Source organism: Procambarus clarkii, chromosome 37, assembly GCF_040958095.1.
Source record: "Procambarus clarkii isolate CNS0578487 chromosome 37, FALCON_Pclarkii_2.0, whole genome shotgun sequence".
In the NCBI taxonomy this organism is placed as follows: domain Eukaryota; kingdom Metazoa; phylum Arthropoda; class Malacostraca; order Decapoda; family Cambaridae; genus Procambarus; species Procambarus clarkii.
In genome coordinates, this window is record NC_091186.1 from 24,689,549 (window position 1) to 24,713,675 (window position 24,127).

The window sequence follows — 24,127 nt, forward strand, 5'->3', positions numbered from 1 at the left end:
GTAGTGGACCCCCATACCCATCCTGTGAGGGGTAGTGGACCCCCCATACCCATCCTATGAGGGGTAGTGGACCCCCATACCCATCCTATGAGGGGTAGTGGACCCCCATACCCATCCTGTGAGGGGTAGTGGACCCCCCATACCCATCCTATGAGGGGTAGTGGACCCCCATACCCATCCTGTGAGTGGTAGTGGACCCCCATACCCATCCTATGAGGGGTAGTGGACCCCCCATACCCATCCTATGAGGGGTAGTGGACCCCCCATACCCATCCTATGAGGGGTAGTGGACCCCCCATACCCATCCTATGAGGGGTAGTGGACCCCCATACCCATCCTATGAGGGGTAGTGGACCCCCATACCCATCCTGTGAGGGGTAGTGGACCCCCATACCCATCCTGTGAGGGGTAGTGGACCCCCCATACCCATCCTATGAGGGGTAGTGGACCCCCATACCCATCCTGTGAGGGGTAGTGGACCCCCATACCCATCCTGTGAGGGGTAGTGGACCCCCATACCCATCCTGTGAGTGGTAGTGGACCCCCATACCCATCCTGTGAGGGGTAGTGGACCCCCATACCCATCCTATGAGGGGTAGTGGACCCCCATACCCATCCTGTGAGGGGTAGTGGACCCCCATACCCATCCTGTGAGGGGTAGTGGACCCCCATACCCATCCTGTGAGGGGTAGTGGACCCCCCATACCCATCCTATGAGGGGTAGTGGACCCCCATACCCATCCTGTGAGGGGTAGTGGACCCCCATACCCATCCTGTGAGGGGTAGTGGACCCCCATACCCATCCTGTGAGGGGTAGTGGACCCCCATACCCATCCTGTGAGTGGTAGTGGACCCCCATACCCATCCTGTGAGGGGTAGTGGAGAAGGTCACAGAGGCACACAACAAGCTCAGGAACTGCTCCAAATAATTTCTCGTATAACAGGCTTCTTATACACAATAAACTAAACTAGCAGTTCAACAGGCGATGTCAGTACTATTTTTGAACTTGACTACTGAACATCTAAGCCGGTCAGATCAAAGAATAATCAAGCCCCACACACACACACACACACACACACACACACACACACACACACACACACACACACACACACACACACACACACACACACACACACACACAATGTGTGTGTGTGCCACAACAATCAAGAGTAAGGAAGCGTATCAATGAGGCCACATGGTGGTGAAATATGACCGACGTGACCTACTAGTCCACGGAGCCTGGTATGGGGGTGAGACGGTGGAGTGAATTGGCGAATGTACATTGAACCGCTGTAATATCGAACCCCGCCCCGGCCTCCAGCCCGGCCACCACCACCACCACCACCACCAGCCGCTGTAGGCGGAAGTAACTGGCACGGGTTGAGGACGCGCTGCATATCGAGTGGAGGCGGAGGTAGGGAGCGGGAAGGTAGGGAGGGAAGGTAGGTAGGTAGGGAGGGAAGGTAGGGAGGTAGGAGGGGAGGAGTAGTGGACTCCTACCCATGCTATGATCTGGGTGGCGGGCACCTGCCCCTCCCACACACCGCCCATTATCGAACTCTCTTCCAAATGTTTCGTAGTCCATGTGCATATGGGGGGGAGTGTTCAATAAATTATTGCTATTCCCTTGCTGTCTTTACTCAAGACGGAAGGATTATTCTTATTCCCAGTCCTCAAGGTGGAGGAGGCTTCCATGCTCCCAGTCCTCAAGGTGGAGGGTTATCCATGCTCCCAGTCCTCAAGGTGGAGGGTTATCCATGCTCCCAGTCCTCAAGGTGGAGGGTTATCCATGCTCCCAGTCCTCAAGGTGGAGGGTTATCCATGCTCCCAGTCCTCAAGGTGGAGGAGGCATCCATGCTCCCAGTCCTCAAGGTGGAGGAGGCTTCCATGCTCCCAGTCCTCAAGGTGGAGGGTTATCCATGCTCCCAGTCCTCAAGGTGGAGGAGGCTTCCATGCTCCCAGTCCTCAAGGTGGAGGAGGCTTCCATGCTCCCAGTTCTCAAGGTGGAGGGTCTTCCATGCTCCCAGTCCTCAAGGTGGAGGAGGCTTCCATGCTCCCAGTCCTCAAGGTGGAGGGTTATCCATGCTCCCAGTCCTCAAGGTGGAGGGTTATCCATGCTCCCAGTCCTCAAGGTGGAGGGTTATCCATGCTCCCAGTCCTCAAGGTGGAGGGTTATCCATGCTCCCAGTCCTCAAGGTGGAGGGTTATCCATGCTCCCAGTCCTCAAGGTGGAGGGTTATCCATGCTCCCAGTCCTCAAGGAGGAGGGTTATCCATGCTCCCAGTCCTCAAGGTGGAGGAGGCATCCATGCTCCCAGTCCTCAAGGTGGAGGAGGCATCCATGCTCCCAGTCCTCAAGGTGGAGGAGGCATCTATGCTCCCAGTCCTCAAGGTGGAGGGTTATCCATGCTCCCAGTCCTCAAGGTGGAGGAGGCTTCCATGCTCCCAGTCCTCAAGGTGGAGGAGGCTTCCATGCTCCCAGTCCTCAAGGTGGAGGAGGCATCCATGCTCCCAGTCCTCAAGGTGGAGGAGGCATCCATGCTCCCAGTCCTCAAGGTGGAGGAGCCTTCCATGCTCCCAGTCCTCAAGGTGGAGGAGGCATCCATGCTCCCAGTCCTCAAGGTGGAGGAGGCATCCATGCTCCCAGTCCTCAAGGTGGAGGAGGCATCCATGCTCCCAGTCCTCAAGGTGGAGGAGGCTTCCATGCTCCCAGTCCTCAAGGTGGGAGGGGGCCCTCAAACAAGACGAGGGTCCCTAAACAGTGTTTGCGAGTATCGATGCACTCCGCGCGCGCTTGAGGCTAATAACAGGCTCTCACGCTAGCAAGGGCAAGGGCCGGCCGGCACTCTCCTCAAGTGCTGGATTAGTTCCAAATTCCTAAATTCTTAAAACGAGTCATTAGTAATTATGGAACATTGCACGAGGCCCTCTGGCGGCTGGGATCAATGTTATTCGATAAAGGTGGTGAAGGCTGGTAGGTGGGTGTAGGTGGTGATGACTGGTAGGTGGGTGTAGGTGGTGAAGGCTGGTAGGTGGGTGTAGGTGGTGATGACTGGTAGGTGGGTGTAGGTGGTGAAGGCTGGTAGGTGGGTGTAGGTGGTGATGGCTGGTAGGTGGGTGTAGGTGGTGATGGCTGGTAGGTGGGTGTAGGTGGTGAAGGCTGGTAGGTGGGTGTAGGTGGTGAAGGCTGGTAGGTGGGTGTAGGTGGTGAAGGCTGGTAGGTCGGTGTAGGTGATGAAGGCTGGTAGGTGGGTGTAGGTGGTGAAGGCTGGTAGGTGGGTGTAGGTGGTGATGGCTGGTAGGTGGGTGTAGGTGGTGAAGGCTGGTAGGTGGTGAAGGCTGGTAGGTGGGTGGAGGTGGTGATGGCTGGTAGGTGGGTGTAGGTGGTGAAGGCTGGTAGGTCGGTGTAGGTGGTGAAGGCTGGTAGGTGGGTGTAGGTGGTGAAGGCTGGTAGGTGGGTGGAGGTGGTGATGGCTGGTAGGTGGGTGTAGGTGGTGAAGGCTGGTAGGTGGGTGTAGGTGGTGAAGGCTGGTAGGTGGGTGTAGGTGGTGAAGGCTGGTAGGTGGGTGTAGGTGGTGATGACTGGTAGGTGGGTGTAGGTGGTGATGGCTGGTAGGTGGGTGTAGGTGGTGATGGCTGGTAGGTGGGTGTAGGTGGTGAAGGCTGGTAGGTGGGTGTAGGTGGTGAAGGCTGGTAGGTGGGTGTAGGTGGTGAAGGCTGGTAGGTGGGTGTAGGTGGTGATGGCTGGTAGGTGGGTGTAGGTGGTGAAGGCTGGTAGGTGGGTGTAGGTGGTGAAGGCTGGTAGGTGGGTGTAGGTGGTGAAGGCTGGTAGGTGGGTGTAGGTGGTGAAGGCTGGTAGGTGGGTGGAGGTGGTGATGGCTGGTAGGTGGGTGTAGGTGGTGAAGGCTGGTAGGTCGGTGTAGGTGGTGAAGGCTGGTAGGTGGGTGTAGGTGGTGAAGGCTGGTAGGTGGGTGGAGGTGGTGATGGCTGGTAGGTGGGTGTAGGTGGTGAAGGCTGGTAAGTGGGTGTAGGTGGTGAAGGCTGGTAGGTGGGTGTAGGTGGTGAAGGCTGGTAGGTGGGTGTAGGTGGTGATGGCTGGTAGGTGGGTGTAGGTGGTGATGGCTGGTAGGTGGGTGTAGGTGGTGAAGGCTGGTAGGTGGGTGTAGGTGGTGATGGCTGGTAGGTGGGTGTAGGTGGTGAAGGCTGGTAGGTGGGTGGAGGTGGTGATGGCTGGTAGGTGGATTTACTGACCTAAAAATACTCACTTGAATGTGCTTACAAAGTCGAACACTATATCTGCTAAGCACCACTTTACCCGTTCTCGTGCGTGTACTCACCTAGTTGTGCTTGCGGGGGTTGAGCTCTGGCTCTTTGGTCCCGCCTCTCAACCGTCAATCAACTGGTGTACAGATTCCTGAGCCTACTGGGCTCTATCATATTTACATTTGAAACTGTGTATGGAGTCAGCCTCCACCACATTACTGCCTAATGCATTCCATTTGTTAACTACTCTGACACTGAAAAAGTTCTTTCTAATGTCTCTGTGGCTCATTTGGGTACTCAGTTTCCACCTGTGTCCCCTTGTGCGTGTTCCACCCGTGTTCTGTGTGTGTGTGTGTGTGTGTGTGTGTGTGTGTGTGTGTGTGTGTGTGTGTGTGTGTGTGTGTGTGTGTGTGTGTGTGTGTGTGTGCGCGTGTGTGTGTGCGTGTGTGCGTGTGTGTGTGTGTGTGTGTGTGTGTGTGTGTGTGTGTGTGTGTGTGTGTGTGTGTGTGTGTGTGTGTGTGTGTGTGCGCGCGCGCGTGTGTGTGCGTGTGTGTGTGTGTGTGTGTGTGTGTGCACGCGCGTGTGCACGTGTGCGTGTGTGTGTGTGCGCGCGCACATATAAAAACCGCAACGTCTTAAATTCCCGAGTTCAATTAAGTCTAATTTGTGATAATGCCGCCAGGTGGCGCTCCTGCAGGTAACAGCAAGGGGGGGGGGGGGACTAATATATACCTTCGTACATAAACTGGGCTGACTATCAAGAACGAGAGATATGTATCGATCAAGACAGACAGACAGACAGACAGACAGACAGACAGACAGACAGACAGACAGACAGACAGACAGACAGACAGACAGACAGACAGACAGAATCGAGTAACAGAGATATATAATAATATCCCCCTGCTCTGTCATACTGGGAAACAAACTAATTATTTCTTCCCGGTCTTAGAGGCCGCTAGTTTACCTGACCGTCTCTCAGACCAGAGTCTTGTTAGTTTACTGTGTTAATATCTTGCCCAAACAGACTTTTTTTATTGTGTTAATTAATCAGTGACCAAAATAAATGGGATGAGGTTTTATTTAGTGTTAAGATTTGTCGTGATTTTCCCCAGCCTGCGGACGCCAGCGATGACGTCCCCGACCAAGGTCAGTCCTCTCTCTCTACCACCTAACTTAGCTAAAACTATCCTAACCTAAATGTAGTTTGATCCGTGTTCCTCCATCTCTCCCTCTCTCCCTCTCTCTTTCTCACACAGCTCTCACAAACTTTCACCCAGTGTGCCATAACTGTCACCTTCCCTTATCTCACTACTGCATGCAACAGTCACTTCCCATAGGAATCTTGGGCCTCTCGTGCAAGCCTCTCACCTATCCATAGGAAACTGTACAACAGTGAGGACCATCTAGTCAACTAGCCCTTTGAACACATACACGAACGCACACATCAACTCGCACATGAACGCAGAATGAACGCACTCATGAAGGCATAACCATATTTTTGTCGCGAAGGTTCATTAAACTATAAACTTGCATAATGACAACATATTGAAGCCCGAGGAGGCCAAGGACGCGAGTTCGAACCAATTGCACAGCCTCAATATCTTCAGTAAAGTTCTTCCTGCAGAAGGCGTAGCGGGTGACTCGGCGACGGAGGAGAGGGAAGACCCCGACGGGAAGGAGACCTCGCCTCAAGACACGGAGGAGCCAGCCAGGTCCCCAGAGCTCGACGGTCAAGAGCAGGATCTGAAGGACATGCAGCTCATTTCCGACATGTCTCCCGACCCCATCATGCGCGATACGTTCCAGGTGGGTCCGAGGGGGGGCAGGGGACGGCTTCCTCCTCCTCCTTCAAGTCATCTCTTTATGGTCTTCCTATAGTTGGGGACTTATCAAGGTTCCAAACTATGGATGACCCTCCCCAGGATGCAACCCCCTCCCACAACAGTTTCCTAAATCCCCCGTCCCATCCCAGTTCCTTATCCTGTACAGGCGATGAGTCACAATAACGTGGCTGAAGAATGTTGACCAAACCACACACTAGAAGGAGAAGGGACGACGACGTTTCGGTCCGTCCTGAACCATTCTCAAGTCGATAATCGACTTGATGAATGGTCCAGGACGGACCGAAACGTCGTCGTCCTTATCCTGACCGCTTCCAAGTGCTATATAGTCGTAATGGCTTGTCGCTTTCTCTTATTAGTTCCGTTCCGGTACCTATCTACTGCTAGGTGAAGAGAGGCAGTAGGTGAGAGATAACGTGCCCACCCGTCTCTATTCTGATGTTCGTCAGCCTGTCATAAGACTGATTAAAACGGAGAGAAGTATATGCCTTTTCATAAACGATGAGCTGTCGTGCCATTGTGACATTCAGCTTAGCAAATATTCGACTAATGACTTGTGCGATGTGTCAGCTGCTAGCGGCCTCTCTGACAACCTTCCTGCCTCTCATGTTTGATTGGGTAATTGGACTGTAGTTTTTTCAAGGTTTCAACACCCTCTGTGTGTGTGTGTGTGTGTGTGTGTGTGTGTGTGTGTGTGTGTGTGTGTGTGTGTGTGTGTGTGTGTGTGTGTGTGTATGTGTGTGTGTGTTAGAGAGTAGTTGATATAATAGAGGAAAAATAGATTGGTTAGAAAGGCGGGGTCCAAGAGCTAATAGCTCAATACTGCAGGCACAAATAGTAAATACACACACGAGGTATGAAGAGAGACTGAAGGAACAAAACGTGACGACGCTAGAAAGCAGGAGGGAGAGAGGGGGACATGATACAAACGTATAAAATACTTAGAGGGGGGTGACAGTGTGGAAAGAGAGGAAAAGTTTACAATAAATACCATTCGAACAAGGGGTCACAGATGGAAGCTTGAGACTCGGATATATCATAGAGATATTAGAAAGTTTTCTTTATCTCAAGGGTAGAGAGTAAATGGAATGACCTACACGACCAGGGGCCAGATTCACGAAGGCACTTACGCAAGCACTTACGAACGTGTACAACTTTCCTCAATCTTTGACGGCTTTGGTTACATTTATTATACAGTTTAAAAGCATGAAAACTTCCGATTAACTGTTGTTATTGTTATAAACAGCCTCCTGGTGCTTCGGAGATAATTAACTGTTTAATAATTGTAAACAAAGCCGCCAAAGATTGTGAAAAGATGTACAGGTTCGTAAGTGCTTTCGTGAATCTGGCCCTAGGTTGTAGAAGCAAATGCAGTTCACAACTTTAAGAAGAAGGTATGATAAGAAATAGGTCAGGAGTCATTGCATTAGACAACCCGACGGCTAGAAAAGCGGGGTACAAGAGCTAGACCTCGACCCTGCAAGCACAAATAGGTGAGTACATACCCCCAGAATGCAACCCGCAACAGTTGTCTATCTCACAGGTTCCTATTTACTACCAGGTGGACAGAGGCATCAAGTACAAGAAACTCTACCCATTTACGTCTCCAATTCCCATTATTACCCATTATTAGCATTGCTGCTTTGTCCACTTTGTCGATTCCCCCCCTTAGAACCTTGTATGTTGCTATCATGTCTCCACACTGCTCCTCCTGTTCTTCGGCGTAGTGGGCTTTAGTGTCCAGTGAGGACACCACAGAGGGCTGCATCCTCCAGGATGGGTCTCACGTCTGTTGTGTACACCAGACGTACATTATGTACGTGCGTGCAATAAAGGCTTATCTAGGTATCTGAACTACACTAATAATTGGCGGGTTTTGCACATGCTGTCGACGTTATCTTGGTAATGTGTGCTTCTGGCACCACTTGTGTCGACCTCTCGGCTATTAGGTACAGTCAACAGTATTGTGTCGACTGTCTAATGTACGACAGTATTGTGTCGACTGTCTAATGTACGACAGTATTGTGTCGACTGTCATCTCCTCTTCTGAAGTGAGAAGTTTACTTCATACTCTTCCTGCTGTCAAGTCTATTCTTCCATTTTCATAACTTTCCAGTTTTCGAGGTTAAAGCCCAATAGCCACTTTCAGACCCTCCTTTTTTGTCTAATTTTTCTTGCGTTCTCTTGCAGTCTTCCTCTATCCTAACTCTCCTCATTAACTTTGCAGCGTTTGCCAATATGGACATGAACGAGTCTGTCCTCCGTTTAGTGGTATTGATAAAGGTTTATATCGTACAGCGTTAGACATCATCATTGTTATATATATATCATGTACAAAAACTAAGACTGACCCTTGTAGAAACCGGCTCCCTTGTAAAACCAAGGGAGCCGGTCGGCCGAGCGGACAGCATGCTGGACTTGTGATCCTGTGGTCCTGGGTTCGATCCCAGGTGTCCGGCGAGAAACAATGGGCAGAGTTTCTTTCACCCTATGCCCCTGTTACCTAGCAGTAAAATAGGTACCTGGGTGTTAGTCAGCTGTCACGGGCTGCTTCCTGGGGGTGGAGGCCTGGTCGAGGACCGGGCCGCGGGGACACTAAAAAAAAAAAAGCCCCGAAATCATCTCAAGATAACCTCATCTCAAGATAACCTTGCGGCACTCCACTTGCAACGTCTATCCAACCTTACGCATATACACATATAGGCCTAAATGTTGTGTTCACATAATCATTTTTAGCAATTTGTACACGACCGTCTGTGTTATGTGATTTCATTTTAAAAGTCTTTGATGAGGAATTCCATCAAATACTTTCTGCAAATCCAGAAGTATACTGTCTAATGCCTACCTTTTGTCGCCCATGTTATACAAATTATATCACGAAGACATTAACAATATGGGAACTAAATAATATGGACGTGGGACTCTTATCTCTGAGCCCACCAAACACACACCGAAACTACGACGTTGGTACAACGTTCGAACAAGTTTTAACACCTCCTAACCAGTTATAACAACCAATATAGCAAGTTGTAACAACGTTCTAATACGTCATAAACACGTTAAGCCAAGAGGTAACAACTTTATTACAAGTTGTAACAAGCGGAAAATAGAGACAGTTTCGGTTTGTGTTTCTAGGGAGCAGTTTAAAAAAAGTTGTCATATTAGAATTAACTCATAGTTATCAATACGAACTGAGGCTCTTTTGTTTCCCGCCATCCACACACAAAGTAAAACCAAGCTATTGACATCTTTTGAAGGTCATGTTGGTACCCAAGAGGACTGGTGGTGGACCTGGCTATGGGGGGGGTATAGATCCTTCGAGGGTCTATAATCTTAAAAAAAAGAGTTAAGAATCCCTGTTCTAAATGTTACATTATGTGGTCTGATTTATGGTTTCCAAGATTTGATTAAGTTCGAGTTGATTGGTTTTTTTCCTCCTGCTGTGCTGTTTCTACCATCACCACTTCTTTTCTTAGTCAATTTAACATGTACAACTGTTCATACAGAAGATGTTTGTCTTAAAATGTTAATTTAACTGACCGATATTAATAAGGTATTTCTTTTATTTTCTCAGGAATCCGAAACTATTATGACGTAAGAGTGGGAACGTCCTTGACTTGGAGCATCTTGACTTTGCTGCCTTCCTTAGTGTTTCACTTCGACCAGGACCTGAACTTCGACCAGGTTCTGGGCTTCGACCAGGACCTGGGCTTCGACCAGGACCTGGGCTTCGACCAGGACCTGGGCTTCGACCAGGTTCTGGCCTTCGACCAAGACATGGGCTTCGACTAGGACCTGAACTTCGACCAGGACCTGAACTTCGACCAGGACCTGGGCTTCGACCAGGACCTGGACTTCGACCAGGACCTGGGCTTCGACCAGGACCTGAACTTCGACCAGGACCTGGGCTTCGACCAGGACCTGGCCTTCGACCAGGACCTGGCCTTCGACCAGGACCTGGGTTTCGAAAATCTCTTAAGTTGAACTTTCTGGTTCCCGCTGTAGTGTTCTGGGGGAACATCTTCAGTTAAAGTTACCAAGTTCGTCAAGAACCTTCACGTTCTTCAAGACTGTTCTTCGCCAGCCCATTCTCCTGTTTCGGTAGTACTTATAGCAACGATGAGGACCATAGTATATATAATGACTAACAAGGAAATTAGAAACTAGAAATCAGAACTACTGAGTTGGACAAACCGGAAAACTGTTTTTTTTTTTACTTGTGTTGCTTTGACAAACTAACCTAACCTCCCTAGGCCTAATACACGATATCTGAGGCCTAATATAGTACATATGTGTGCTATACTAGGCCTAGGAATATTTAAGTTTGTTTTTTAGCTTCATTTTTTAAAAGACTTCCTTATTAGTCAGTATACTACTATCTAAGTACGTACGAATTCGTGACTATTGACGATCGTCACAGTAGGTACCAACTAAACAGGAAGATAGATTGGCTTCACTCACCTCTCACTACGTTATCCGAATTCGTATTTTTTTATGGACGTTTAATTTTAATATATGTTTTCATATATAATATATCTCCATTAAACACACACGCCCTTTTTACCCTGACTCCCTCCCCTTCTGCGTACTCAGTCAGGAGGATTTACCCTGACGACGACCAAGTGCAGTAGGCGCCGTAGGGATCACTCTCATGAGCTCTTTACTTAGCTGTAATGTAATTAAGATGCAAAACATTGTGCACGGCCTTACCCTGTCACGGTTATTGTACCCTTAACCTGTGTGTCAGAGTTGCGTGCGAGCCTGGAGGAGCTACAACAACACTTTGATATTTATGTTTAGAGGGTGAGTTTAGCGGCTACGGAGGCCAATGCCACGGCTTGAGCCACCGCCATCTCTCAGTCACATATGTATGTATGTATCCACATGAGACACACAACAATGTACCCATATGAGACACACAACAATGTATGTATCCACATGAGACACACAACAATGTACCCATATGAGACACACAACAATGTATGTATCCACATGAGACACACAACAATGTACCCATATGAGACACACAACAATGTATGTATCCACATGAGACACACAACAATGTACCCATATGAGACACACAACAATGTACCCATATGAGACACACAACAATGTACCCACATGAGACACAACAATGTATGTATCCACATGAGACACACAACAATGTATGTATCCACATGAGACACACAACAATGTATGTATCCACATGAGACACACAACAATGTATGTATCCACATTAGACACACAGCAATGTATCCACATGAGACAACAATGTACCCATATGACACATTTATGACAATGTATGTGAGTATATGTATAGATTAGATTTAGTATTATGTATATAGAGGATTTGTAATTATTGCAAATATATATATTTTGATAAGGTGTGTGTCTAGACGTATCTACAGTATGTGTCAGAGAATACATGCCAATATTTACCCCACATAAAATGTTAAGTGTATCATAGATTTGTCAAGATAAGCTGACTTTATAAAATCCTCATATCTTGATTAATGTTCATATGCCAATTTCTGTATATGTGAGGCGTTGCTTGGGTGTCCGCCAGCAGAAGTTATTTGGTTTCTTATGAAGCAATTTTTTTTTTTTAAGGAAAAAACCATATTACATGTTCAAACTTATTTAATATACAGTAAGGTTGTGGGCCAGTGGTAGTCTTAGAAGGGTATTGGTGGACCAGTTGTGGACCAGTGGTACACGAATGGCGAACCAGTCGTGGACCAGTTGTACACGAATAAGGAACCAGTCGTGGAAGTATAATTTTAAGCCTCCCCTATTACTCTAATATATTATTTTGCCCTGAAATCCTGGGCCGTTCTGAATATGAGATATTAACACTGGAAACAAGGGACGTATTACTTCTTTCGTCCTTGTATGCAGCGATTACTTTGAATCATATTTTGCGTTATGGCTTGCAAATATCTTGACTACCTATTCGGTGCTAAGTGAGCAGAGGCATCAGCTAAACCTGAAGTGCCCAAACGTCTCTGTCCTGGCAGGAAACATTTAGAGCCTATGTTCAGAACACCCGAAGGCTTCAGTAAAGTTCTAGAGTTGCCCGACTGCCTTTACTTTAGTCCTCCACAACACTCACGACTAAAGTATACTTACTGGTGGCTCAGTAAACTGTTGTGGTGGCCCTGCAGAAGCTGATACACCTTTAACACTAACATAACCCCCCACGGCTTATTACCTGTCTGAATATTCCCCTATATTATTCTCTGTTCAGTGTAGTAATATTCCTGTAGATCCTGTAGCTGTATCCGGAGCCTGTGGTACTTGACATATAGCGACCAGCGCTACACACTGCGGCGGTGTGTCGGCTGTCTTAGCGAACAACAAGCCAGACATTGTTTTTGTTAGGTCATTTAGTTATATAGGGAAAAATAAAGGTACAAATAATAAGGTGCGACAGAGGATGAGTAACAATTTAGAGCAAGTGTGTTTAATGTGTTGTAAGGCAAGCGTCAATATTGTCTCCCAGGTGAGGTAACTATTGGTAGTGTGTCTTTGGTGAGGCAAATGTCTCCCTGTAAGACAAGGGTCAGTACTATCTCCCTGGTGAGGCAAATGTCTCCCTGTAAGACAAGGGTCAGTACTATCTCCCTGGTGAGGCAAATGTCTCCCTGTAAGACAAGGGTCAGTACTATCTCCCTAGTGAGGGAAATATCGGTACTGTCTCTCGGGTGAAGCGCCGAGGTGAGACACACTTGCTGGCGACAGCTGTACAGCCTCTTCTCCCGCTCCAATAAAGGACCAATTACGCTAGAAGGGGCAGTTCCCCCTTAACTCTCCGTTTTCTGCAGTTAGTTCCCGTTTTTTGTAGCTAGATCCCGTCAACATTTCTGCCGTAACTCATATTTTTAAGTTGTCACAAAATTTATAAGTCAAGAACTTGTATTTATGCGTTCTTTTGTTATCAAAATAACGTATGGATGTTGCTGTATATCGCCTGGGAAGCTAATGGTGTTCAGAGTCTTTGTTCACTTTGTCTCAGCCTTGATAACACCACGTTCGTCCACCAGATCAAACCCGGAACGTCCCAAGACCGGACAATGAATGCATTCAGATATGATTGAATAGATCAATCACAGGAATCTAAAGGAATGACACGCATATACAAGATATATACGTGTCATTCACATTCATATTTCATTCACTTGGACCATCGGAGCCTTAAACCTCAGACCAGACAAAGTGAATGAAATTTTATTATCCACAATATGGTGGTTTGTGGTTTAAGGAGAAGCTGTATTTACGTGAACGACGTGTTGTAGATGACTGTGTATCACTGATATAATCAATTTGATCGAGAGACCTGTGAAGTCATAATAATAGTTAAATGTTTTCTATCTAGCAAATATCCAACTGTTTACTAGTTTCTTTTGCTGTTTGGTTCCAATAGCTTCACAACCCTGCTTCGTGAACAGACGACAAAGACGGCACATTATTCCATGCGCATTCACGATCTATGTCTTTCTTTTTCATGCAGAATATCGACCCACGTCTATACACAATGTATGTTTGTATTCAAAATATTATTTTTATATTCCTGTTCAGGAATAGGTAAGGGCCAGTGATGATGTGACCTGGTATAGTTTACTGGACACAATAAATATTGAATAAAATTGTGTGTTTAACTTTTACCTTTCCTGAAAGTTGCTCATTATGTCCGGAGTGGTGATACTCAAGTTGCTGTTGTTTTGCTAAGTTTTTGACTTGTGTGGTCGATTATAGCCAACATGGCGGAATTATACTTCCCCTGGTCACCCCCCCCCCATACACCCTTCTCCAACCTCCCTTTCCCATTATATGCCACTCAAACCGTTCTCTCTGTAACAGTTGAGAGAATGTCTCTTTCTCTTTCTTGCTTTCCGTCCTTCTTCTCTATTCCCTTCCTTTTTCTCTTGTATCTCCCTCCGTTCTCCCTTTTGTTCTGACAATAATAATAATGTAATATTTATATTACATTTGTAATATATATGTAATTTTTGGTTTCTCTAAGGGGCTGTGATTGCATTTATTTCAAATTCGTTTCAAGGGAGGGGGTGCTTCTTGACCTTGTCGTTATTTTGTTTGTTGTTTAAGATTCGCTACCCGGAACAAAAAGTTCCAAGTAGCACGGGCTATGGTGAGCCCGTAGTGGACTTGTGACCTTGTCATTACTGCCTGTTCCTTACGATAGGTACCACACCATGCTACGTGTACCGATTAGGGTGTACAACCTGTTACCTGGCTTGATGGTTCTTGTTCACTGTTTATGCTCTTATTTTCAAGGTTTTGTTCCATGATATTTATCACTTTTCCCTATTCGTCATTAAACGTATCCTAATTAATATATACTTCGTGGTACTTTGCAATGTTCCTCAAATTCATCTCTTCTAGTACATATTTCACTGGTTTACTGTTTGTAAAGATATTCTTCACTAGTCAATTCGATTCATTTTGAAACCTTCCTAACCTTCGGTAATGCCATAAATCGATGGGGACAGATCTAGCCTAAATTTGATTGAGAATTGTGTTTATATTTTACAGGTCGTTCCCTATTTACTTTTGACATGTGGATCCTTCTGGATCAAGGTTGAGTTAATAATTAGCCTTTCCTCTGTGCTGTTTCAGTCAATGGTCTGTGTGGGGTTATTTCCCGCTTCTCAGTTGTATTCGTTACTTGTTTGAATTTGTTGTGGTGGTGGTGATGAGCACTGTGTTGTGGAGGAGAGGTGTTGTGGTGGTGGTGGTGATGAGCACTGTGTTGTGGAGAAGAGGTGTTGTGGTGGTGGTGATGAGCACTGTGTTGTGGAGGAGAGGTGTTGTGGTGGTGGTGATGAGCACTGTGTTGTGGAGGAGAGGTGTTGTGGTGGTGGTGATGATGAGCACTGTGTTGTGGAGAAGAGGTGTTGTGGTGGTGGTGATGAGCACTGTGTTGTGGAGGAGAGGTGTTGTGGTGGTGGTGATGAGCACTGTGTTGTGGAGGAGAGGTGTTGTGGTGGTGGTGATGAGCACTGTGTTGTGGAGGAGAGGTGTTGTGGTGGTGGTGATGATGAGCACTGTGTTGTGGAGAAGAGGTGTTGTGGTGGTGGTGATGAGCACTGTGTTGTGGAGGAGAGGTGTTGTGATGGTGGTGATGAGCACTGTGTTGTGGAGGAGAGGTGTTGTGGTGGTGGTGATGAGCACTGTGTTGTGGAGAAGTCCTTGACACTTGACTCCATGACAATTACACGAGGGTTTTTATAATTGCTAATATTTCTCAAAGCATTTAAGTTAGGCCTACCCTAACCAGCCTATGTCTGACACGTATCTCAGAGCATTCTCTATTACACATTCCTCATGCTAGTACTCATGCCAGTCATGGTAGTCCCTGGTCATCGTGCCAGTCATGGTAGTCCCTGGTCCTCATGCCAGTCATAGTGGTGGTGTGACAGACAGACATTTCTATTAATTGATAGATATATATATTCTCTCGAGGTATTGTTCACCAGACTATGGAACAGAATATACTTCGCTGTTAACACAGTGTTCTGCGTTCTCGTCTCACAAATGAGGAGAGAACACAGAGTGTTGCATTCCTCGGACGGGACAGAAACGATTGGGAAAGTTGGCGCTTACTTGATGCCTCTGTTCACCAAGCAGCAAATTAGTTTCCCATAAGTTTGTCTATTACTACGAGCAACATCCTGAGATAGTTTAGTAATAGGCTTATCGAGGTCCCACTAGGCCAAAGTAGTGGCTTCCTAATCCCCCACTAAAGGGAAGGTGAGGACACTGGACCCCACACTGTAACCCCCATACCGTCCATCCTCCTCCTCCTTGGACATGACCCCCACATACCGGATACCAACACGGTTTTCTTTTGGTGTTGTGCTTTTAAGCCTTAACAACCGCGAGAGGGGTATTAAAGCTGAGTTTACTCAATCACTCCTGTTGGATGGTCGGTTAGCTAGTGAGGTGGCCGTAGTAACCCCCTCAAGAAATTGATAGGTCTTATATGCCCAATCATCAAACCAACACTGAGGGGACACGAGCGCACACAAACGTGCTCCACGAATTGGCGGGAGATTTAAAATTACTAATATTTTTGTCTTTACATTCACCAGAGAACTCTGGTTTGGATCACTTGGTCATTATAAACCTTTCAATATCAATGCTCTTACACTGCTTTGTACTGCCTTCAACCTGGGGATCCGTCTTGCAGATTTCTGCTGCCCCCCCCCCCCCCCCCCCGCCCTACTCCACGTGCTTGACGAGTGCTTTTCCGTCAGTTATCACGCCCTAAAATGGCGCCAGGCTCGCACCCATTGCCAGGGGATAGCAGGAGATCTGGCCGTGCCTGAACACCTCTACGCCCTCCAGTCTCTCATCAAGAAACACGCAGGTAAATACATTTTCTCTCAAGTAAGCCTATTCTTCGGTGAAGTGAAAATGGCATGTATTAACCGTTAAATGGAGCAGGAATGACAATTTCTCTGAATTGATTAATGCATTTTCATTTTTTCTATTTTAACGTAACATTTTGCCGTCACACACCAACAATGTTGTTTTTTTGGTTCAAAGTGGGGGGTGAGGAAGGAGGAATACACTATGGTCGTATTTCAGGTAGTTATGAAATACAAGAATATCTGTATTGCATCCCAAGGAAACTAACTGATTGACCCTATCCAGGGTCGCAGGTGTTCGTGGGCGGGAATAGGTTGGAGGCGGCGGGGTGGAGGTGAGTGGACGGGAGGGACGTGAACGTCTCCGACTGGTACGAGTGTCCATCGAGGCGGGACCGGCGGCCGGACCTCGACGGCGGCTTTAACTCCTCTTGACATACCAGAAAACATTCTAAGGAAACTACTCCAAGCTTGTACTAAAGAGGCACCCTTCTTGAGCCCAGATGCGCACATGTATAAGCAAGTAGATGGGTCGCCATGGGTTCTTCCCTAGCTGTCCTGTTTGCAAACTTCTACATGGGCACCATCGAACAGGTCTTAGTTGACATGGACTTGAAACTTGCCATACACTGCAGGTATAATGATATTTTTACACAGGCACCTGATGTCAGACGTCTGCAGGAGCTGAAGGAGGCATTCGAGCGGAATCCTGTGTTGAGTTTCACTTACGAGATAAAGAAGGATGGGAAGCTGCCCTTTCTAGATGTAACGGTCACGAAAAGAGGCGGAGGCTTCCACACTGCAGTCTACACTAAGGAAACAAACATAGGAATGTGCCTCAATGCCAATAGTGACTGCCCAGACAGGTACAAGAGGAGTGTTGTCAATGCTTACGTCGACCGTGCTCTCAGTCACAGCTCAGGATGGAAGCAAGTCGATGAACTCTGTAGGGTAAGACAGGTCCTAGTCAACAACAGCTTCTCTAATGGTTTTGTTGAAGACATAAGAAGAAAGGTAAAACGCCATGCAACCTCTGAAGAGTCAACAAAGACAACACATGTACCCCCTATTAGACTATTTTACAGGAACTTCTCGCAGCTCATAAAACGGAGGAAAGGGTCCTGAAAGATATTGTTGATAGGAATGTTATCCCTACAGACAAAAAAACAAAATATTATTGACGATTTACTATAAAACCAAAAAAACGACCAACCTACTCATGAAAACTCTCCAGGCACAAAGCAGAATGCCTTGAAAGAGAACAACGTCGTCTATGCCTTCAAATGCCCACTTGGGGACAGTAAGCCCCAAAGAACTCAGTATATAGGCAAGACAACAACGTCTCTTTCCAGATGATTAACAATGCATAAGCAACAGGGCTCCATAAAGGAACACAATCTCCTCTCACAACCAGACCATCACCAGAGAAGCCTAAAACAGAGAAATCACCGAAAGGTACAGCGATAGCAGGCGGCTCGACATCTGCGAGGCACTACACATCAAAAAGTCAACACCAGCAATCAACAGCCAATTAATGCACAACTATATTCTACCCACTTCAAGACTCCGAACCAAAATAGAAGCATCAAGAGGAAGTAAGTAAGTAATTATCAAAAAAAGGCACCAAACCGGGAAGGCTATGTAGCACCATCAAATACGCAAAATAATCAGAGGGCGCTAAATATCACCAAGGATGCCAATACGAGAACAAAAACGCATAAGGCGAACGATATCAAAAGTATCCGAGTCACCAAGAATTCTATCGAGGGACAGGTGACCGCGAGGGGCGGTCGGAAAGCAAGACACATGCTCGTCCTGGAAGTCAGGACATTCAAGAAGGACATGCACGACCGTAAGAGGGACAATGCAACTAGGACAATAAGGAGCAGGGCGGCGCTCCATCAAGTGACCATGGGTTAAGCGAGTATGGCCAATACGCAACCTCGCCAGAGCTGTTTCCCACCGCCGGTTACAGTGGAAGGAGGACTGCCACGAGGAAACACAACATTTAGGAGTACGTAGCTTGTTACCAGTAACAGACAACCAAGAAGCCTGCCAACGGGTAAGGACTGAGGAATGGATAACCGGGTAAAAGTCGGAATACGGAATGCCTTTACGAGAGATGGGACAAGAGCGGACAGCTTTCTTGGCGGCAGCATCCGCACGTTCATTTAAAGACACACCAATATGGCTGGGAACCCAACAAAACTCAATCGACTTAAATTTACTGTGAACGAGAAACAGCCAATGCTGGATTTCGACAACTACTGGATGAACTGGATTAAAGGACCCGAGAGCCATGAGGGCACTACGAGAGTCAACAACAACTACAAAGGAAGACTGACAACGAGAAAGCAGGAGACGAAGAGCATAGAGAATAGCATAAAGTTCCGCTGTAAAGATGCTAGTCTCCGGAGGCAAGCGACACATATAAGTGCGATCAGGAAAAACAACAGAGTAGCCAACACCGTCCGCTGACTTAGACCCATCGGTGAAGACAGAAACGGAGCGGGAGTGAGAAGAAAAGTGCTCGAGGAAAAGGCGTTTTAGAACCGTAGGGGGGGTAAAAGCTTTAGTGATACGGGTCAAGGATGTACAAAACCGCGGAAGAGGGACCCTCCACGGGGGCAAAGAAGGAACAACACGAGGAGAAACATCAGAAATACGAACAGAAAGAGAATCCTGCAGGCGAGATAACCGGACAGAAAGAGGGAGGTGGTGAAGAGGAACAGGAACCGCAGGAGGGGTAAAAGTTAAAGCACGACAGAGGCGAGAGGAAGGATGTTGCAAGGACCGCGCAAGATAGCGAAGACAGTAGCGATCACGGCGGTCCCGGAGAGACAGGAAGCCAGTGTCAACATACAAGCTAAGGATGGGAGTCGAACGAAAGGCACCAGAACTGAGGCGCAACCCAGTATGGTGCAAAGCATCAAGACGGCGAAGAGTAGAAGGAGAAGCAGACGAGTAAGCAGGGCAACCATAATCGAGCTTAGACAGGACGAGAGAGGAATGTAAAGCAAGGAGAGTGCGCCTATCTGCCCCCCAAGAAGTATGGGACAAGACCCGAAGGAGGGTAAGGGCCTTAGAGCACTCAACACGGAGGTAAGAGATATGGGGAGACCAAGACAAACGAGTGTCAAGGAATAACCCCAAAAGCTTCGCGGAATCTTTGTATTCAAGGGGATGACCATAAAGTGACAAAGAGGGACGAAGAACAACCCGTTTCCGCGTAAAAGTCATGGCACAAGTCTTAGAAGTAGAGAACTTGAAGCCATGATCTGTGGCCCAAGACGACACGGCATCAATTGCAAGTTGAAGCCGGCGTTGAAGGAGAGGCGAATCATCACCCTGACAACAAAGGGTAAGATCATCGACATAGAGAGCGGAGAAGACACCAGAAGGAAGAGAGGAAAGAAGACCATTGAGGGCAACCAGAAAAAGAGTAGTGCTCAGAACACTACCCTGGGGCACACCTTCGTATTGCTGAAAAGAGGGAGAGAGAGCGGCACCAAGGCGCACCCAAAAGGAACGACGAGAGAGGAAGCTGCGGAGAAAGAGAGGGAGATGACCACGAAGGCCAAAAGAATGAAGTTGAGATAGGATATGATAATGCCAAGTGGTGTCGTAAGCCTTTTCCAGGTCAAAAAGGACGGCAACAACTGAGGTCTTCGCAGCAAAAGCAGTACGAATATAGACCTCCAAGTTCACCAGGACATCTGTCGTGCTGCGGCACTTGCGGAAACCTAATTGAGAAGGGGAGAGGTGGTGATGGTGTTCCAGGAACCACATCAGACGAACGTTAATCATACGTTCAGAGAGTTTGCAGACACAACTTGTGAGAGCAATAGGGCGAAAGTCCTTAGGGGAAGTACCCAGAGACCCCGGTTTGTGAACAGGGAGGACAACGGCATCGAGCCAGCCCTCAGGGACTGACGACGACTCCCAGATCCGATTATACAGACTCAGTAAAGACTGAGACGTGCTCGGAGGGAGATGGCGAAGCATCTCATAATGAATACCATCGGAGCCCGCCGCCGTAGAACCGCAGAGGGCCAGGGCTGAACGAAGTTCAGAGAGAGAGAAGGGATCATTATAGGGAAGCTGAAGATGAGTGCAGAAATCTAAAGGACGAGACTCAAGGACAGGTTTACGAAGAAGGAAAGATTGGGGAAGATGAAGACCAGAGCTAACAGAAGAAAAGTGGGAACCCAGTTCGGAAGCGACCTACAACGGGTCCGCCACAAGAGTATCATGGAGGTGAAGGACCGGTGAAACATCGGGAACGAACTTACCCGCTATCTTGCGGATACGCTTCCAGATCTGGGCCAGAGGGGTTTCGGACGTAATTGTTGAGACATAAGATGCCCAACATTCACGTTTAGCCGTACGGATGGCCCTACGGGCCACCGCACTCGCTTTCCGAAAGAAAAGAAAAGAATCGGTCGTCTGCCTACGGCGGTGCCTCTTCCAGGCTGCACGCTTACAGCGGACAGCCCGAGCACAGTCCGCATTCCACCAGGGAACGCACTTCACTTCCGTGGACCCCGAGAGGAAGAGCGAGGAATAGAGCGGAGGGCAGCGTTGAAGACAGTGTCATGAAAAAGGAGGAGAGCGCGCGAGAGAGGCAGAAGGGAGAGGTCAGAGAGAGCAGCACTGAGGGTAAATAGGGTCCAGTCTGCCTTAGCAAACTGCCACCTAGGGAAAGAGAGGGAAGGGCGAAAAGAGAAAAAGGAAACAAGGATGGGGAAATGATCACTTCCATGGAGGTCATCAAGAACCTGCCACGTGAAACCTAAGTAAAGAGAAGAAGAGCAGAGAAAGATCAAGACAAGAAAGGGTGCGAGTCCGAGAGTCCAAATGAGTCTGGACTCATTTGGACTCTTCTGGATTCCACCAGAATTCAGAAGAGGCATGGAAGAAGAGAGGAGAAACGGCTCAAGGAGGCGACCCCGGGTATCCGTCAGAACATCACCCCAAAGAGAATGACGACAATTGAAGTCACCCAGCAGGAGCACAGGCTCCGGCAAGGAGTCTAGGAGGTGTTTCAAATCAGGAAGAGAGCGGGACACTCGGGGGAATATAAATGGAACAAACTGTGTACCATTTCCCCACAAAGATACGAGCAGCAGAACAATGGAGAGGCGAAGGAAAAAGCAAAGGAACAAAGGGAACATCAGCACGAATCAAGAGAGCAGAAGAATTAGAAGCCCCAGCAATGGCTGGGGGGGGGGGGGGGAGAGAAAGGAATAGCCACGAAAACGACCAGGACGAGCACCAAGCATTGGCTCCTGGAGACAGACACAAAGGGGCGAAAACCGCGAAATCAGAAGTTGGAGTTCGAGGAAATTGGCGTAATAACCTCGAACGTTCCATTGAAGAATAGACAACGACGAGAAGAGGACAAAAACAGAGAACAAGGAAGAAACAAAGGCGAAAGAGCAACAGAGCACGTTAAAGAATATCAGGGTCGGGATCAGGGTCAGCAAAGTCAGGGTTAGGGGGCATGGGTAAACTGAGCAAAGACGGAGGGAAGGAAACGGGAGAACAGATCAGGAGGAGGGCGGGCAGGGGTCCGGAGGAGGAGCAGGGAGGATACAACGGAGTGGAGCAGTCAAGGACAGCAGCAGGAAGAGGGGGAGTAGAAAGAGGGGAGCGCACCCCAGCAAGAGCAGCAACCGAAAGGGAAGCAGGGGCCAAAGAAACCTCCATAGCAGGAACAGGGGGCGTAATCACTGAAACGGGAGGGGAAGGAGCAACAGAGCCAGAAGTAGGAGCCTGAGGAAGAAAGCGAAGCCTTCTTACCCACCGAGGAAGAGGAAGGAGAGGAGCCAGGCTTACGCTTCTGACTTAAGAGACCGGTGTCCCAGCAACTACGTACCGGGCAACGGATTCCAGTGTCTCAACAGAGAAGCTGAACGAGAGCACACACGACGGCCGGTAGGAGAGCGATGGACATCCGCCCGCACCGACAGGCGGTGGGGAGAGCCGATAGATGGAGGAAGAGGATGGGGAGGAGGATCAGAGGGGGATGAGGAAGAAGACACAGTAGACACGACAGACCGGGTAGAAGGAAGGGGAACCCCAGACAGAGGACCAAGAGGAGGATCCCTCGGGAGAGAACCCAAAGGAACAAACGAGGGGGCAGTGGGCGCATCAGGGTCCAAGGCCCGGAAACGGTTGTGAGTCTGAGGAAGGCGGGAAGGACGAGGAGAGGAAGAGCGCAACACACGAGCATAAGAGATATTAGCATAAGGCGGGAGCCGGCGAACCTGGCATCTCGCCTCAGGAAAAGATAAACGCTCCCGGTGCTTCAAGTTGAGGACGGCTGCCTCAAGCTTGTAATGGACACACGCACGGGAGAAGGTAGGATGGGCCTCACCACAGTTGAGGCAACGAGCCTGGGGAGAAGTGCACTCTGACTTAGAGTGACCTTCGCCACCACACAAAGGACAGAGAGAGAGAGAGAGAGTCCCGGAGCAGCGGAGGGCACCATGCCCAAACCTCCAGCACTTGTTGCAGAGCCGAGAAGGAATGTACTCCTGGACAGAGCACCTGGCACCAGCAAGAATGACAGAGGGTGGAAGGGTCCTACCATCTAAGGTAATCTTCACAACCCGGAGGGGTTGACGACGACTACCACGAGGGGGACGAGTAAACATGTCCACCTGGAGAATAGAATGGCCCTGGGCAGCAAGGATATGTTGAATATCGTCCGTGGCAGTCGCGCAGGTCCCGAACACTGGTCGCAACATGGGGCGGGAGCAAAATAGTGCCAACACTGGCATTCAACTGAGCGTTCTTCGAGACCCGAACAGGGGTCTCGCCAAGGCAGGATAAGGCAGCCAAGCGGGAAGCAGCATCCTGAGAAGCAGCAACGACACGTGTACCGAGACGAGTGGGGTTGAAAGTAATGGAGGCATCCACGGAATCAACGAGATGTCGATGGAGGGAGAAATCGTCAGGAGGCGCAGAATCAAGAGGGAGGAGATCAAAATATTTGGCCCACGAAGCGGGACCAAACAAGGCTTGATAGGTAGCAGAACTGGAAGGAATCGAGCGAGGGCGGCCGTGACGAGGACGGCGGTGAGAACCCCCAGAGAGAGAGGGGTTAAAAGGCGCAGTAGTTACAACTAGAGAAGGAGCCGCGCCAGGGGACGAGGTAGTCACCACTGGGGGCTTGGGGCTCGACCCAACCACAGAGGAGGGAGGGGAGCCAGGGGAAGGAGTCAGAGAGGCCAAAGGAGGAGCAAGGTCAGGGCCCAATGCAGCGGAGGCTACAGAGCCCGGTCTTCCAATACGGACCGACCCGGGGGCTTAGTCGCCCACCCCACGAACCTGAGAAGGTAAACCAGAAGCAGCCGAAACAGGGTTTATCATGACGAAAAGAAGAATTCATTCACGAATGTGCCCCCACACCCACCACGGAGCCACAATTAGAGGCAGGACACCCAACAAGAAGCTATCGCCGATCTTGCCGGGGCCTCCTAGGGGTGCGTCGTGAGTATACGCCCCACAAACGCCACCTTAAGAAACCGACAGTCCGTCGAGATCGGGTTCAGTGACGAAATGGGGATTGACAATAAAAGGTCCCCCTCGCTCTCTACGTCGGGTACTGCAGTTCTACGG

General features: G+C 48.6%; 1 protein-coding gene across 1 annotated transcript in view; it reads left to right on the forward strand.

The window, feature by feature from the left end:
- The window catches only part of LOC123765835 (uncharacterized), a 39,798-nt gene extending 33,768 nt beyond the window's left edge, over positions 1-6,030 (forward strand). Inside the window, exons 8-9 of the mRNA XM_069337282.1 lie at positions 5,382-5,415; positions 5,894-6,030. Coding sequence (XP_069193383.1) covers positions 5,382-5,401 — 20 coding nt within the window. The 3' untranslated portion in view covers positions 5,402-5,415; positions 5,894-6,030. The remainder of the gene's footprint in view (positions 1-5,381; positions 5,416-5,893) is intronic.
- The last annotated feature ends 18,097 nt before the right edge of the window (positions 6,031-24,127 follow it).